Below are 15,760 nucleotides of genomic sequence, written 5' to 3' on the forward strand. Positions count from 1 at the left end.
TCAATATCGCCCACCACCCCTACAGCCTGCGAGGAACTGTTCCTCGGGCTCATGAAATCTTCTCGGATGGGGGACATCCTCAGGGATGCCATCAGGGACGTGCTCCTGCCAATGGCTGCAGTGCCGCAGGCCCCTGTTCAGCCTCCGCCACGTCCGCTCCGGTCCCTCAACCGATAGTGCAGGTGGTTCCGTACCAGTCTTTGCTGCAGCCTCTGGCTCCCGTCTCCACACCCCAGCCTTCGGCACCCAGCACCCCTCCACCGGTGCCGGACCAACCGGACCCTCAGGTGGACACAGATAAGGAGGAGAGCCCCGACACACCGTCATAAGCCAAGGCCTTCCATGAACGTCTTGCGGGGTTGGCAGAGTACTGGGGCCTTCCTCAACCCGAGGTCGAGCAACCATCAGAGGGGGTCCTCGCAGAAGTCCTCACGCTATGTCCCACAGTGAGAGCGGGGATCCTGATGCAGAATGATGTAGTTGCCTTGGCCAAAAAGGGCTGGCTTAAGCCCCACTCGGTCCAGCCAGTCAGTCGAGGCCTGGAAGCCAGGTACAGGCAGATGGAAGGGAATACACTCTTGCTATCGGCCCACCCTCAGCCACACTCTTCGGTGATCGCAGTGGCACATCACTGTACTCCAAGCCTCAGTCGTCCTCATCCTCTTCCTCCGCGGTGCTGCTAGGCCAGGAAGAGAAGATCTTGGAGGCGTACAGGAAGAAGCTGTATTCCAACGAGTCGTTGCACCTTCGTCAAGCCAACGCAGATGCCATGCTGGCAGCCGTTAACCAGAGGCTCTGGCGGGAAATTGCGGATTTCCTCCCAGAGTTTCTGGCGCAGATCCAATCACGATTCAAGGCGGGATTGGCAGAGGCCAAGATGGTGGCACTGGGCATCATGGAGTCCACTGTGACCCACATTGACGTCTCTGGCCGTGCCATCTGCATCGCCACGGACATCAGAAGAATGGCCTAGCTCCGTGCTATGAAAATTAACGCAGATGTCCAGGAATCTTTCGTTCGAAGGGGGTGACCTCTTTCACTCCTCAACGTACGAGGAGCTGGACAAAAAGAGAAACAGCTCACAAACGGCCAAGTCTTTATCCATCCTGACAAAGACCACGCCCAAAACGTATACTCAGTCACAGCAACGCTCAGACAAGGGGCGTACATACAGAGGGTTCCGCAGGTTCCAAGAGCAGAGGTCCAGGCAGCCTGACCGTTTGCCGACTCAACATCGGCGCATACAACAAAAAGGGGGAGGGAGTAAAGGCTTTTTCCAGTCCCCCTCCTCCGCGACAGCCTCAGAGGGAAAGAAGGCATGACTCACCCCGGGGTCCACGTGTCTCCAGGGGGGGGAAGGCTTGCTCTCCATGCACATTTCTGGTGCCAGAATTTCACGGACCCTGGATCCTCTCTGTAGTCTCCACGAGGTACCGCCTCCCTATCCCAACCTCCCAGCGAGGCTTGGGCTTTTACTCCAGGATTTTCGCCATTCAGAAGAACCAGGCAGGCCTGAGAGTTGTGCTGGACCTTTCCACCCTCAACCTCTCTCTACCTCTACAAAAATTCAAGATGGTTCTGCCAGCTTTGATAGTAGAGACATTGTGCAAGGGAGACTGGATGTGCTCCCTGGATCTGAAGGACGCATACCTTCCCATCCCGATCTGGCAGCCTCATCGTTCTTTTCTATGATTCAGGATCATGGGCTACCATTTCCCATACAAGGTGCTTCCTATTAGCCTCAACTCGGCCCCCAGAGTCTTTACCAGGCTTATGAACACAGTGGCTGCCCTCATCAGGTCGTAATGTCACCACATCTACCCGTACCATGACGACTGGCTCATCAGGGCGACATCTCCGGAAGCAGTGCATCATACTTCCCACGCTCTTATGAACACACTGCACGAGCTGGGTTTTTCATTCAATCTCAAAAGAAGTCGCACCTGCAGCCCACCCATAGACTAACCTTCTTGGGTCTCATTTGGGAGACATGCTCAGAGAGAGTTTTTCCCTCAGAGGATAAGATCACAGCCCTCAAGAGAGCCACCGCACACTGCCTCAGCAGAGAAGTGACCTCGGCCTGGTGGTACCAACACCTACTGGGTCTCATGGCAGCATTCCTCTTGGCCATCCCCCACAAGAGACTCAGGATGAAGAGGATACAGCTGCACTTTGCAGCCTCTTGGAACCAGGAACCAGGCTCTCAGTCAGAGATGATCAACGTTCCTCCATCACTTCACCGGGACCTCACATGGTGGTCCATGGACTGCAACCATCAGCTGGACAAGCCTTTCTGGCAACCTACCCCACAGGTCACCATCACCACAGACTCCTATCTCGAGAGTTGGGGAGCCACCCTTGACAACCACTGCGTCCATGGCACCTGGACCCGGCAGGAGCAGGAGTACCACATCAATTGGCTGGAACTGAAGGTGATCTGGCTGGCGCTCAGAGCCTTCCTTCCGAGTATCGAGGGCAAGGTTGTCCTCATTCAGAAAGACAACTTGACCAGCATGTTCTATGTCAACAAGCAGGGAGCTACCAGATCCCCCCACTGTACAGGCTCGCAGTCAGCATGTGGGAATGGGCCCTGGAGAACAACATCTACCTCACGGCTGTCCAGCTGCCGGGGGAAGCCACCCCCAGGTGGACCTATCTGCCTCCTGGGACAACAGGAAGTGCCAACTGTTCGCTTCCTGGCAGGGCCAGGGCCCGGGCTCCCTGGGCGATGCATTCCAGATTCAGTGGGACGGAATATCAGTATACGCCTTCCCGTCCACACCACTGATACACAGGGTGATATGCAAGATCAAGGAATCTCGCCACCTCAGCATCATTCCAATAGTGCTGTGGTGGCCGGCCAGGCCATGGTTCTCAGAGCTGTTCAGCCTCTCAGAGAAACCGCCCATTTGCCTTCCGACGGGCCCAGCACATCTTCTGGTGCAGCAGGGGGGCAGGGTCATCCAACCCGTGCCACCGAAACTAGCCCTCACAGCGTGGTTTCTGAACAGGTCACGTTAGCTCACCTCAGCCTTTCCCAGGCTAACCTAGAAATTATATAAGGCACCGGGAGCAAGTCTACCAGGGCCCAGTATAAGAGCAAGTGGACCAGGTTCTGCCACTGGGCAGATGCTAAGGGTATCAACCCCCTCGCATGTACCTTGGACGATGTGCTCTCCTTCGTGGCGCACCTCGCCCACTTAGGCGTACAAGTGGACACTTGCCGCACTTACCTAGCAGTCATTGGGGCTTACAGAAACTCGTCGGAGGAGATCTTTTCCTCTTCCAAACCGATTGTCAGGAAACATTTGACGGGACTCGCCAGACTCTACCCACCCATCAAGAGGCCACACCCTGTGTGGGACCTCAACATAGTTCTGGGTGCCCTGGCGCACAAACCATGTGAACCAATGGCATCTGCGGACATCAGGCTGGTCTCCATTAAGACAGCCTTGCTAATCGGCCTCACCTCAGCTCGCAAAATCAGCGAAATCCAGGTGCTGGTCACCTCAGGGCCAAATACTACGTTTCACAAGGATAAAGTAGTCCTGCGGACGCACCCAGCATTTTTGCCCAAGGTGCCTTCCGCAGTCCATATGAACGAAGAAATAGTGCTACTTGTGTTTATTGCTAAGCCCAAAGATGAGGCACAGAGAGTTCTGCACTGCCTGGATGTCAGGCGGGCCCTGAAATTCTACTTCGACAGGACCAAGGGCTTCTGCAAGTCGGACACACTTTATGTCACCTTCGGCGGATCAAGGCCAGGGTACCAGGCCTCTCAGGCCTCCATAGCCAGGATGGTCTTGGCCATCAAAGGAGCTTACGAGGGACAGCACAAGCCACTGCCGTCCAACATGCACGCCCACACGGTCAGAGCCAAGGCATCGACCATCGCTTTCTAGTGGCATGTCCCCTGGCAAGTCATAAGCAGGGCGGCCACATGGGCCACCCCTTCGGCTTTCTGCAAGCACTACTGTTTGGGCGCAGGTTCTAAATCAGACGCGGCTTTTGGACAGGCGGTACTTAGAAACCTGTTTGCTTAAGGTGGGTCTCATCTCCACCCTGGGGCTACACTCAGTTGTAATCGCCCATGCAGTATGGAGGAACGGGACGTAAGAGTAATTATAAGTTACTCACCGTAGTGACTAACGTCATTAGTCCCCTTTCCTCCATACGTCCCACCATCCTCCCCCCTAATAAGACTGGTGTCATTAGGCAATGTTAAATCTATTGTCGACGCGTCTATGGGGACTGAGGTGTGGCGCCGGAGGGCTGAGTCAGGGCAGTGCATGCTCCCAGGGCTGCACCCCCGCACACCTCTAAATTTACAGGGGAAGAAGATTTTTTCTGATGAAAAAGGTTCCGTCTCCCGTCCCTTGGAAGGACTAAGAGTACTACGGTGAGTAACTTAAAATTTCTTGCAAAGTCAATGGCTGGACCCTGGGTCTTCTTATCTCCTGCTGCAGTCAAGCTGATTACTCCCCTCCTAGCATCATGTGACAGTCTTTATGGCAGGCCATCTGTCAGCCTGCCCAAGGATATACCACGAAATAGAATTAATCTTTAAGAATTTGACACAGTTCAACCCATTTGGGCTGCCTTTTGTTTTAACAGTTGCTGGCACCAACCCACCATAAATTCCTTCCTGGGCACTGCTGTGGCTTCACAGACATTCCCTTTCAGATACAGATAGGGGGAAGTGGACCATTTCTTGGCCTTAGAATCTCATATGAAAGTGTATTTTTGGGATGAACATAGCTTTTCTTCATGCACAGAAAACTCATACTTTTAAATGTTACAATTTCTTCATGCCGAGGCCTTTTTTAATATCTCACATGAGGCCATCAATGTTCATCTTTAAATTATACTTTAGATTAAACTAGCACAGACACTGGAGTTTAACTGGTAAACAGGTCCTTCCAATCTCAGGTGCAGAATGTGTTTATTTCTATTTCTCCATAGCAGCTTTCTGTATTAGCAAAGCTGCCCTTTAGACATAAGTCATATGTAATGGAAAGTAGTTTCAGGCCTTTGATTTTAGTTCTTTTGTCATTCGCACCCACGGCACACTTGATTTTAGTCTTGCTGTTTCTGACACACTGGGCCCCATTACGAGTATGGCGGTAGCTATGCCGCTAAAAGCTTTTAGCGGCATGGCTACCCCCATACCGGGTACCGGGTCCGGGTTCCAGGAATGAGGAATTACTGGGCCATTCCGACCTTGGAGGGCCCGGTAATTCCCTTTCCTGGGACCTGGACCCGATACATCCCCATTCCCATTTGAGCCCCCAGAGGGCTCAATGGGGAGGATGCAAACAACGGGCCCATTAATGACAGACCCGTTGTTAGCATCATGGTCTGCTAGTGGGTCCCGCTAAGGATGCCTGGTTTTACCAGACGTCCTTTGCGGGACCCGCAAGCAGACCTCGTAATGAGGTGGTAGAGGGTTAGCGGCGCCTGCAGCTCTACTGGCGCCATTAACCCTCTACCGCATTCGTTGTAACGAGACCCACTGTTGGTGTATTTGGCAGTGTTGACATTTCCATGCTGGCCTTTTGGTCAGCCAGTCCAGTGTGCTTTCAAATTACAGGAACATATTCCTGGATTTTTAGGCCCCAGTCAGCTGAACGCAGCTTACTTTTGTCTTGGGGGCAGCATTTGAACCCACAGTGTGGATTATTCTGTCTCGAATGCACATTAACAGCATTAAATATGTTTACTTCATCATCCTTATTCCTCATATATGACGTGACCCGGCCAGCGACGATTTCACTTCATGTATTGCCTTCGCCCCACTTGACCAATGCTTACAGCACTTGGAAATGTTACCCTTCCTTCCACAGTCTCTACACACCACATGATAAGCAAAACACTCTTTATCACTGGCAAGATGTTCAGTGCTCCCACAATGACAACACCTCCTGACAGTCCCATATTTCACTTCTTGCTTCACCTTATTGTCAGTCCGCTTTGCTTTACTCTCTGGGCCTCATTACGAGGCACAGCTGCCGCCGGTATCCATTTTTTTCCGGCAACCGCGAAGGGCAATTACCGGGTCATGCCGAGTTTCGCAGACCCGGTAATTGCCCATTCGCGGGTGCCGGTAATAATGGACGCCCCATCCCCATTCGGCCCCATAGGGCTCAATGGGAATGGAGAGGGTGGTAGCACTGGTACCGTTAATAGTGGTACCAGTGCTACCATCATGTTCTGCTCGCGGGTGCCAGTACGGCCACCATGTCAGACCTGGTGGCTGCAAGGGCACCCGTGAGCAGAAGTTCTAGTATGGCGGTATGGTAGCAATGGTGCCGGTAGCGATACCGGCGCCGTTGTTGCCTTACTGCCATACTTGTAATGAGGCCCTCTGTCTTCCATTTCACAAAGGTTTTCCCACTGTCCTTCACAATCTTGACTTTCTCTGATTTCTGCACAGCATTCATGCTATTTTGCAGCACAACTCGACGATCTCCATCCAACTCCTTTATGCTTCCATATGCTCCATGATCTTTTCCACATACTTAGGGGGTCATTACGAGTTGGGCGGTAGCCATGCCGCTATTAGCAGCATGGCTACCCCTCTACTGGGTACCGGGTCCGGGTTCCTTAAATGAGGAATTACCAGGCCATTCCAACCTTGGAGGGCCCGGTAATTCCTCATTCAAGGATCCCGGACCCGGTACATCCCCATTCCCATTCGAGCCCCCATAGGGCTCAATGGGAATGGGGTGCATGCTAACAACGGGCCCTTAGCGGGTCCCGCAAGGAGACAAACAACTATATACAATTGATTTATTTACAAATGTAACATTTTCTCTGTGTTTAAACATAGTATTTTAAAAGCTTTTTTTTATTGTTACAGGCTTTTCTCGAGATGGCTTATAGTGAGGCAGCTCAGGCCATGGTGCAGTTCTACCAGGAGACACCTGCCCTCATAAATGAAGAAAAGTTACTTATCCGCATCTCTAAAAGATACAAAGAACTGCAACTGAAGGTGACATTTTGATGATCGAATTGCTATGTTCATATTGTCTCCCTGTTCTGTATTCGTTCAGTTCATTGTAGGAGAATTAGGGTGACAGATTAGCTGATATGCATGCATGTGCCAGGAGAGCAAGCTCTTGTTCATTTTTCAATGTCTGTGCCTCAGATGTCTGATGGTGATGGTCTTAAACAGGGTAGTGGTGAGAAAAATCTCATATATTTTACTTCCATGTTTCTTTTACTGTGGGTTTTTGAGTAAAAATAATAATATAGAAAGCTAACAAAACTATGAAGTCACATAAATCATGCACTGTTTGTTTTCACTTTATTAAGAGTGTTTTAAAAGAGATTTTAAGCAAGAAAGAGTGAGAAACCTACCATGAAAAAAAGAAAACAAAAGGTAAAATTGAAGAGTGGAAAAGGAAGAGAGATAGCCACTGAGACTGAAATGGGAAAAAGTTCAAGAAAAACAATACCATTAAGAGAAGAAATCTTAGAAAGGAAGGCAATAAAAAGAGAAATATAGTGAAAAGAAAAGGGATTGTGAGTTATATGCTGCTGTGGTCACCTGACCTTTTTGCTGCCTTACCTGTGTTTTGGTAGCCATGGTATCCACTCGCACAGCAAGTTCATGTACGTGTATGAGGGTCATTGTTGGAACACAGTCTATGGGCCTCTTTACGAGTTTGGAGGCAGCATGCCCTTAACAAGGGCATGCTGCCTCCAAAACGGGGCTGGGTTCCTTGAATGAGGAATTACCGGGCCATTCCAACCTTGGAGGACCCGGTAATTCCTCTTTCAATGTACAGATCCCCTTTCCCATTCGAGCCCCCATAGGGCTCAATGGGAATGGGGAGGGAGCTAACAATGGGCGCGTTAATAACGGGCCCGTTGTTAGCTCCCTGGCCCCTCGCGGGACCCGCAAAGGACGTCTGGTCTGACCAGACGTCCAGAGGGGGTCCCGCAAGGGAACCTCTTAATAGGGCGGAATGGGTTTAACGGGTTTAGATCGTAATGAGGCCCTATGTCACCTGGCTTGGGTGTGCTTGCTTACTGAGCCCTCATCTATGGGGTCAATAGTGTTGTTGCTTCTGGAGCTAAGCATGTGTGGCTGTAACCGTGGTTCTTGTGGCTGTAACCCTGGTTCTTGCTTTGCGTTCTCATGGGGGCAGTCATCTTGGATTTGCAATAGCCTGGTTGGCCAAGCAGGCTTTTTTTTACTTATACATTTTTAGTGCTTGCCTAGTCGATGATTGGTTGTTCTGGGGTATAGGGCCTGTAAAGGATGGGTTAGTTTCCAGACTACAGCATAGCTTTGTTTAATCACTGATGTGTTTTTTCTTTCCAAGTCTCATTTGATGCTGGTTGAGTTGTCTCTCTCTCTAGCTGCTACCCCTTGATTCTGTTTTGATTGATTCTTGTAGGAGTTAGCGATTCCTATGAGGTCTGGGTGCTTTTGACTTGAGTTGTACACCTTCCGAAAATCCCACTGGCATTCTTTGTTGATGCTGTGTTTTTCTAGATGCCAGTCTCCCAGTGGGATCGCTGTGTTGATGGCCAACCTCAGTATGTAACATTGATAATGAAGAAAATAAGTAAGAATAATTCAAAAGAAAATTAAGGAAAGGCACACCCTACGTGGGCTTTAAATTGGAGCTCAATAAGAGGCATATACTAACATAATGGCATTTTGTGCTGCGCTGTACTTTTAATATTACTGAATAGGGTTTTACTTCCCCATCACACCCTCTCACAGCATGTGTCATAACAATGAAACAAGTCATGCACAATACAATCCCAGTGGCATCACGTATTGCAAGCGATATGGTACAACACCTGAAAACTGTTTTGGTCTTAAATGTGTTCTGTGATGTGGGTGACTTATAGTGGTGGCATTAGAGAGTGACCTTAGCAAAACCCCGCAGTGTGGTAGGGTGCAGTCTTGGCTCCAATACCCCTTGTCATATCTACTGGAACCCACCAAAGCTGGGGGAGCTGCTGCACCTAAAGGAGTAGACCTGCACTAATTGCATAGGAAGAGCATGTGCATCTTGATTGTGCACTGACTGACTCTCGAATTATTGTCTTCAAAACCAAATCTAATGCATGTTTTCAGGCTTTGGCGGCCACGGAATGAATGGTGCCGGGAAGGGACTGGCACTGTTCATTCTGGACCTCCACATTACGAGTTCTGCAGCGGGTCCCGCTCTGTACGCCTGGCCAGACCAGACGTGCAGAGCGGGACCCGCTACGGGCCCGTTGTTAATGGGCCCGTTTTTAGCATCCTCCCCATTCCTATTGAGCCCCTTGGGGGGTCAAATGGGAATGGGGACGTACCGGGTCCCGCGAAAGGGAATTACTGGGCCCTCCAAGGTCGGAATGTCCCGGTAAGTCACCTTTTGCGGGACCCGGACCCGAGTTTGGAGGTAGCCATGCCGGTAATGACGGCATGGCTGCCTCCAAACTCGTAATGAGGCCCAATGTAGTGATTGTCTACTGAAAGAAATGTGCTTGCATCTAGGTATGTTTTTGATAACACACACTGTATCCTTCTGAGGGATCTGAAGTTGTTTCACGCTTTTTTTACTGACCCCCACCAGTAAGGCATTGCAGCAATCAAGGCGTGAGAGGATGATGGCTCAAACAGTTAGCTTCAGAAATAAAAGGCTGAATGTTTCTCTGTAGCTTCAGATAATAATGGCAGTTCTTTGAAGCATAATTGGTCTGACTCTCGGCAATGAAGGATGAGTCAAGGAAAACCCCCAGTGTTTTAACTTTATCCACTACTGGGATGGGGCAATCCTTGATCCTAAAGCACGAGTACTCTTTCCCTAGTTTGGATCTTGCTCAGGGACATGCGGCAAAGCAGAAGTTCTGTTTTTGCTCCATTTAAACAAAGCCAGTTCTCTGTCATCCAGTGCTCAATAATCCCATGAGTGGAGATCATATTTCTTGAGTCGATGTTATGATCCCCACTGACTATCAAAATCAGTTGGGTGTCATCTGCGTAGTTTGTAAAAGAGATCCCTACGGTCTCTAGCATATTGCAAAGGGGTCTGCCATATAGATTGAAAAGCGAGATGAAGGTCCCCTGTGGGACACCACAGGTAATGGGAGCTGATTTAGAAGAGGCATTTTCCCAACATACTGAAGATTGTCTACCAGTAAGTGTTAGGTAAGAGTTTAACCTTAGTGCTGAGTCTACCTCACTTGGGAGAACCCCATAATGTTTGCTGGACTAGTGGATTCTTTTTCCCTATACCTGAGTGAGTGGGAACCTTTGTCCACACTCACAGATCCTTTTACTCTTTTTATGGGTGACATTTTTAAGACTCTCCATAGTGTCCTTTTAATTTTATCCTCTTTGACAACTTTTGGTATATACCTTTATATTGTTACAGGGTTGCCCTTTGGGCTCCCCTTTTACTTTCTCTGACTAACCTTGTGAGAACTACAGTTCCCAAGGGTAGACAGGATATGTCTATCCATTGTACATTTTGTTAGGTGAAAACCAGCACACCCCACATTATGTGGAGTGCTGGAGAGATACAATGTATACCCTTTCCCACTAGCACTGTTACAGGGACAAGCTTACCTTAAATGACTGGTGGCAGTGAATCTTTTTACAAATTCGGTGCACCTTTACCGCAAGCTGTTTTCACAGCTGCGGTAAAGGCACCCATGGGCGCCCATTTTACCAAAATGGCCCGTCTTCTTTTTTTGCTATTTTCAGACTTCTTGTCTGTTCTTGGTCTTTCCACTGCCCTCCAGGGTAGGAAATTCCTTTGTGTGATTTTTATCTTCGGCAGGAGTCCTCAGTCAAGCCTGCCCAGGCTCCAGATTGTCTGTGAAGGCAGGAAGCGAGGGAGGAGTCCTAAAATCCACAGCCCTTTGTCTTCGAGCCTGACTGCAAGAATCCAGTTCAAACTGGGAGGCTTGCTGTCCTGAAAGGACTGCCAACCCCCCAAGTTTGATTGTGGAACATCTGTTTGATTGGCTTGGTGCCTGCATAAAAGTATGATCCTGGAGGTGAAGAGGTAGTCCACCACTGGATCTGAATCTGAAGAGGAAGATGAAGAAAACGCATCTGGGACGATTTCCAGCGACCGGAGAGCCTGCTGTGTAACCAGAGCCTGCTGTAGACCTTCTTTGCAAGTGACCTGGGGACTCCAAAAATGACGACTCTGACCCAGAGTCTGGTTAGATTATGAAGATCTGCACTTTGAGCCATCCTACATCATGCTGCGACCTTGCAGGGCTACAATACCCCGATACCCTGGGACCTCGAGCCATTGTGCGGTGCACAGTCTTCTGAATTCCGAATCTTGCTGATACTTTGGTGGCATCCCGCTGGGCCAGCTGGACTTGAGATGTTAATCTAGTACGAAAAGTCTCCTCACCTGAGTGTTGGACCTTGCAAGTGAAGAGAATCCGACTAGCGATATTCAGTCTTCTTCTGGCTCCTGAAAAGGGCGCCAAAACCACAGAGCCGCATCCAGCCATGGAGTAACTCTTGCCTGGAGCCTTCCCTGTTGATCCTTGCTGCAAAATACCTTCCAAAGGAATCCATGATGCAGGTTTTCAAGGGGAGTAAGATCTATGTACTTTTAAAAGGAGCTACCAGCAACTTAAAGGTATGTATAAGCTTAAGACTGTTTTAAAATCTGTATAAAGCAGACCAGGGAAAGCAAAACCCAATGTTACACTTTGAGAATGACACAATGTTGTTCAAGGTAGGTAAAACCCAATGTAGAGTTATTCTAGACAGGCTATACAGCAGGTCAGGGGAAGCAAGACCCATTTGGTAAAACGTATACACTTATATTCTGAAAGAAATAGGTGAAGCCAACAGCATTACTTTTGGGAAGGGGGGGACCAATTCACAGGTGAGTAAAATAACCTTTTATATACTTTTCAGAAGTCAAAACACATTCAAAGTTAGTAAGAACCTTTGTAGCGGCTCATTTTTCAGAGAGGCAATTACCACAACAACTCTGTTATAAGTAAGTAACTTTGAAACTATTGTTATATTTTTCAAGGCAGAATCTTTTCTTATAAGTTCTTCCCCAATTTATTGCATGAGTTCTCTCAGAGGCAGAAGAGGGACCCCAGTGGTGTAGGTGCCAGCTGTAGGCAGGGTTCAGTTGAAAAAAAGTCAGAGTTCCTGTGGAAGTCTCTTCCAAACAAGTAAGTAGTTCACTTTAGAGTTAGTTAGGGTCTTGGGACTTCAGAGAAGACACCCTAAAGGGATTCCAGCAATGGGCCTAGGTGAACCCGAACGAGAGGACTCACAATCACATGAATCACCCCCAAAGCTTCACAGTAATCACACAAGGCTTAAGTTAAATAATACCCAAGCCAACACAGTATTTCAGCACAGAAGAAGAGTTTTCAGCAGGACATCTTCAGGATCTGCAGCCCAAAACCTGGTCGATGAATTCCTTGTCCTGAAGACAGGACACTGGAAGGGAATTTGCAGCAGGGATCAATGGTATATTGCTCCAGGCAAGAGTTTTTTTGCGGCTGGATGCAGCTCTTTGGTTTTGGCACCCTTTTCATGAGCTAGGAGAAGACTGAATATCGCCAGTTGGATTCTCGTCACTTATTGGGCCCAGCACTCAGGTGAGGGGACTTAAAGGATTCAAATGAAGTCTCTGGAGGCCCAGCAGGATGCCACCAAATGTCCAGTCAGATTAGGAATTCTGAAACCTGTGCACCGCACAATGGCTTGAGGTCCCATGGTATTGCAGTCCAGCAAGGTCGCAGCATGTCTTGGGATGGCTCAAAATGCAGGTCTTTCTGCGTCTTTGTGAGACTAGTGGATTTCTGGCCTATTGCTGGCCTGCCATTGTTACAGGTTAATTACCTTTTCAACATTACACATCGTCTGTGCTTGAGTTCAAGGAGTGCTCGACCTTGTAAAGTGTGTGGGGGGTGGGGAAGCTTAGCCCCGAAGCAAAGGGCCAGGATGGGGAGTGGGAAGTCAGGGACTGAACTATATTTATGGTGCTGGTGGTAGGGCACAGCTGCAAAGCTGCAGCCCTGGCTATCTTTGCAACTTGGTACCATAAGGATGTGCTTGGTGGGTAAACACAAACTTCCCGTCCCTCTGACCACTCTCTTTGCCAACACAAGGTACACCCTATCTAGGCCACACTGTTCATAATTGGACCTTGTCGGGCCAGCACATTGGTTATTGCAGAAGTGCCAGTGCCCTCTCTTTAATGCAAAAGGAAATGGAAACAACTGCAAGAGGCTGTGTGCCAAACCAATTAATCAGAGCCCCTCGCTGTTTTTGTTTACTTTTCCTCTTCAAATTGGCAGCGCTCTCAATGCCCAGCGCCACAGGGATCATCCTTCTAGCCTATGGTCATCTACTTTTGATCAACTAAGATCTTTAGGTGCAGTTTCTACATCGAATGTCCCACTCTTTTAATGATTCTTCAATTGGTGTGGGTCATTTATTCCCTTTTACTAATGTACATGTTTCTTTAATTACTTGCTTTGGCTCAGCATCCTATAATTAAAAGTTAACATCAATTCCTTTTGAATTAACCCAGTTCGTTCATTAAGCTCAATCAACGTGGAGTCTTTCACATCTTTATTTTCTTCATGATCTTCTCCAACTCTCTGCGCTTTATGAATTGCTTTCACAGCTTGGGTTACTTGAAAAACAGTCTTTGTACTTACTCGTAGGCTATTATTTTTTCCATGGAGTAATGAACAAGCTGAACAACCTTCTTTCATCGATGGTGTTTAAGTGACCATTTGTAATATTAATTCCCGGCTGATCTGCATCAATGTTATGTTATGAATACTTATAGAGCGAACATTTGTCCAAGGGCATCTTGGCGCTTAAGCAGCACTAGGACAGAGGACTACCGGAAACGGAACAAATTAGAACAGATACGTTTTCAAGGAACACCAAAAAGACAAATGATCTTCAGTAATGCAAAGCAGCAGCGGAAGAGAATTCCACAGCTTGGTAGTGGCGATAGATGAAGCAGAGCCACCAATCCGTGCATACGTGGCGCGAGGGATCACAACTAAGCAGGCCTGGGCCGAGCGCAAGGCTGCGGCATTAATGTAGTGACACCATTTCCATATTCTGCACCAATCCCATAGTAGGCCTGGTGCACCAGGAAAAGGGACTTAAAAGAAATCTGCTTATCCACAGGAAGCCAAAGCAGGTGACAGAGGATCAGGGAGGTATGGACAAAACGAGGAGACGAAGTGGCCAGCCTTGCTGAAGAATTCTGCAGAACTTGAAGACGATGAATCAGGTAGGCCGGCTGCCCCAAAAAGAAAGCATTGCAATAATGCAACGCAGATAAAACAAGTGAAGCAACTACTTACTCCAGCTCTGAATTGCAGGGTATAAAGGGAAGAACCTTGCAGAGGAGTTTACGTTGGAAATGGCCTTTCTGGCACACCACACTAACCTGATTCTCAGCAGACAATGTGGAAGAGATTTTAACTCCTAGATCCTTCAGAACCAAGACAGTGGTAGAAAAAGGGCAAAGAGTCGAAAGCCAGAACATGGGGTCCAAAGAGTGGCGGCAGATGGAGGGTTCACCACTAACACCTCGGTCTGGTCGCCATTCAGCTTGAGCCAATTTCTGCTCATCCATTTTCCCATCAGTGCAAGGTTAACCTGTTCAGTGAAAACAACAAATGTCCTACAGTGTGCTTGCACTGTTCATAATTGTGTATTTCATCCAGTTTGCTTAATAACTAGTCTGATTGGCATTGAATGCAATACTGACTTTGCTGCACATTTATGGACTTGGAGCATTTGTGTAAAGGTATTGCTCTTGTCGATTATTGTTTAATATTTTGCTGCTATTTTGCTGCTGATCTCTTTAGCCCTTCCTTAAGATATTTAGTTTCTTCTATATTATTTTCTGGTCTGATTAGTTTATCGTACCGTGAGGTAAAATGTTTTCTCATTGGGTAAAATTGAAATTATTTTTTAAATTGTGCTCATCACTTCTAGTATTTCTTTCATTTGTATCTTGTATAATTGTTTACATCGAAATGCCTTAACTTTGATAACTCCTGATCCCCTGGATCAGTTTCCTTTCTTCCAGCAAACCCCTTTTCTTAACTTTTACCCGCTATTGTATAGCTTGAAATATTTATTGATATGGCATTTTCTTTGTAGATTGGTGAATACTCACTAACCCTTTATTTTCCTTCTAGTTCAATGATTTACACCAGACTTTGCACAATACTCCCTAACTCTTCATTTTATGTTATCTCTTGTTTGATCCATGTGCTTCTTGATTGGGTATTAAAGTGTATATGACTTTTCATCCCTGCACTCTCCATCCATCATTGTTTCCAGTTCATGCATTACGTATACCCATCTCACTGAACAGCAACTCATGATAGACAAAAGTAGTTCATCCTTGGATAACATGCTTCTAAATAAGCATTTCTTACACATTCACCCCTACTACTCCAGCTCCTGGTATATTTGTGTCTGTTGTGTGCTAATTAAGTAAAGTCAGGTGACACGTACCAAATGCATGAAATGGGAGCCTGCTTGAGGACATGTGGTGTATGCAAAGTGCTACTTTGTTACTCTTTACAATCTCATGCGAGTGATCTGTGGCAGGCAGATAAACCATGTAAGATATACCTCTTTTGTGGAACAAAGCAAAACCATTTTTGTGAAAAAATGACACTACCTTTTCTTTCAGCATTTCCCGTAATTATATAGTATTTCATTCTTAATAAAAATGTACCAAGAAGTGATGGGGAAGTAGTAGCTCTT

At 47.7% G+C, this 15,760-nt stretch overlaps 1 protein-coding gene across 2 annotated transcripts in view; it reads left to right on the forward strand.

Moving 5' to 3' along the window:
• Positions 1 to 15,760, forward strand: part of RBM20 (RNA binding motif protein 20) — a 1,237,556-nt gene that overhangs the window by 1,009,590 nt on the left and 212,206 nt on the right. For both annotated transcript variants that reach the window (XM_069611772.1, XM_069611773.1), the window contains exon 7: positions 6,860 to 6,991. In XM_069611772.1, coding sequence (XP_069467873.1) covers positions 6,860 to 6,991 — 132 coding nt within the window. The remainder of the gene's footprint in view (positions 1 to 6,859; positions 6,992 to 15,760) is intronic.

The sequence above is a fragment of the Ambystoma mexicanum genome, chromosome 8, assembly GCF_040938575.1.
Source record: "Ambystoma mexicanum isolate Mex_15411 chromosome 8, UKY_AmexF1_1, whole genome shotgun sequence".
Taxonomy (NCBI): domain Eukaryota; kingdom Metazoa; phylum Chordata; class Amphibia; order Caudata; family Ambystomatidae; genus Ambystoma; species Ambystoma mexicanum.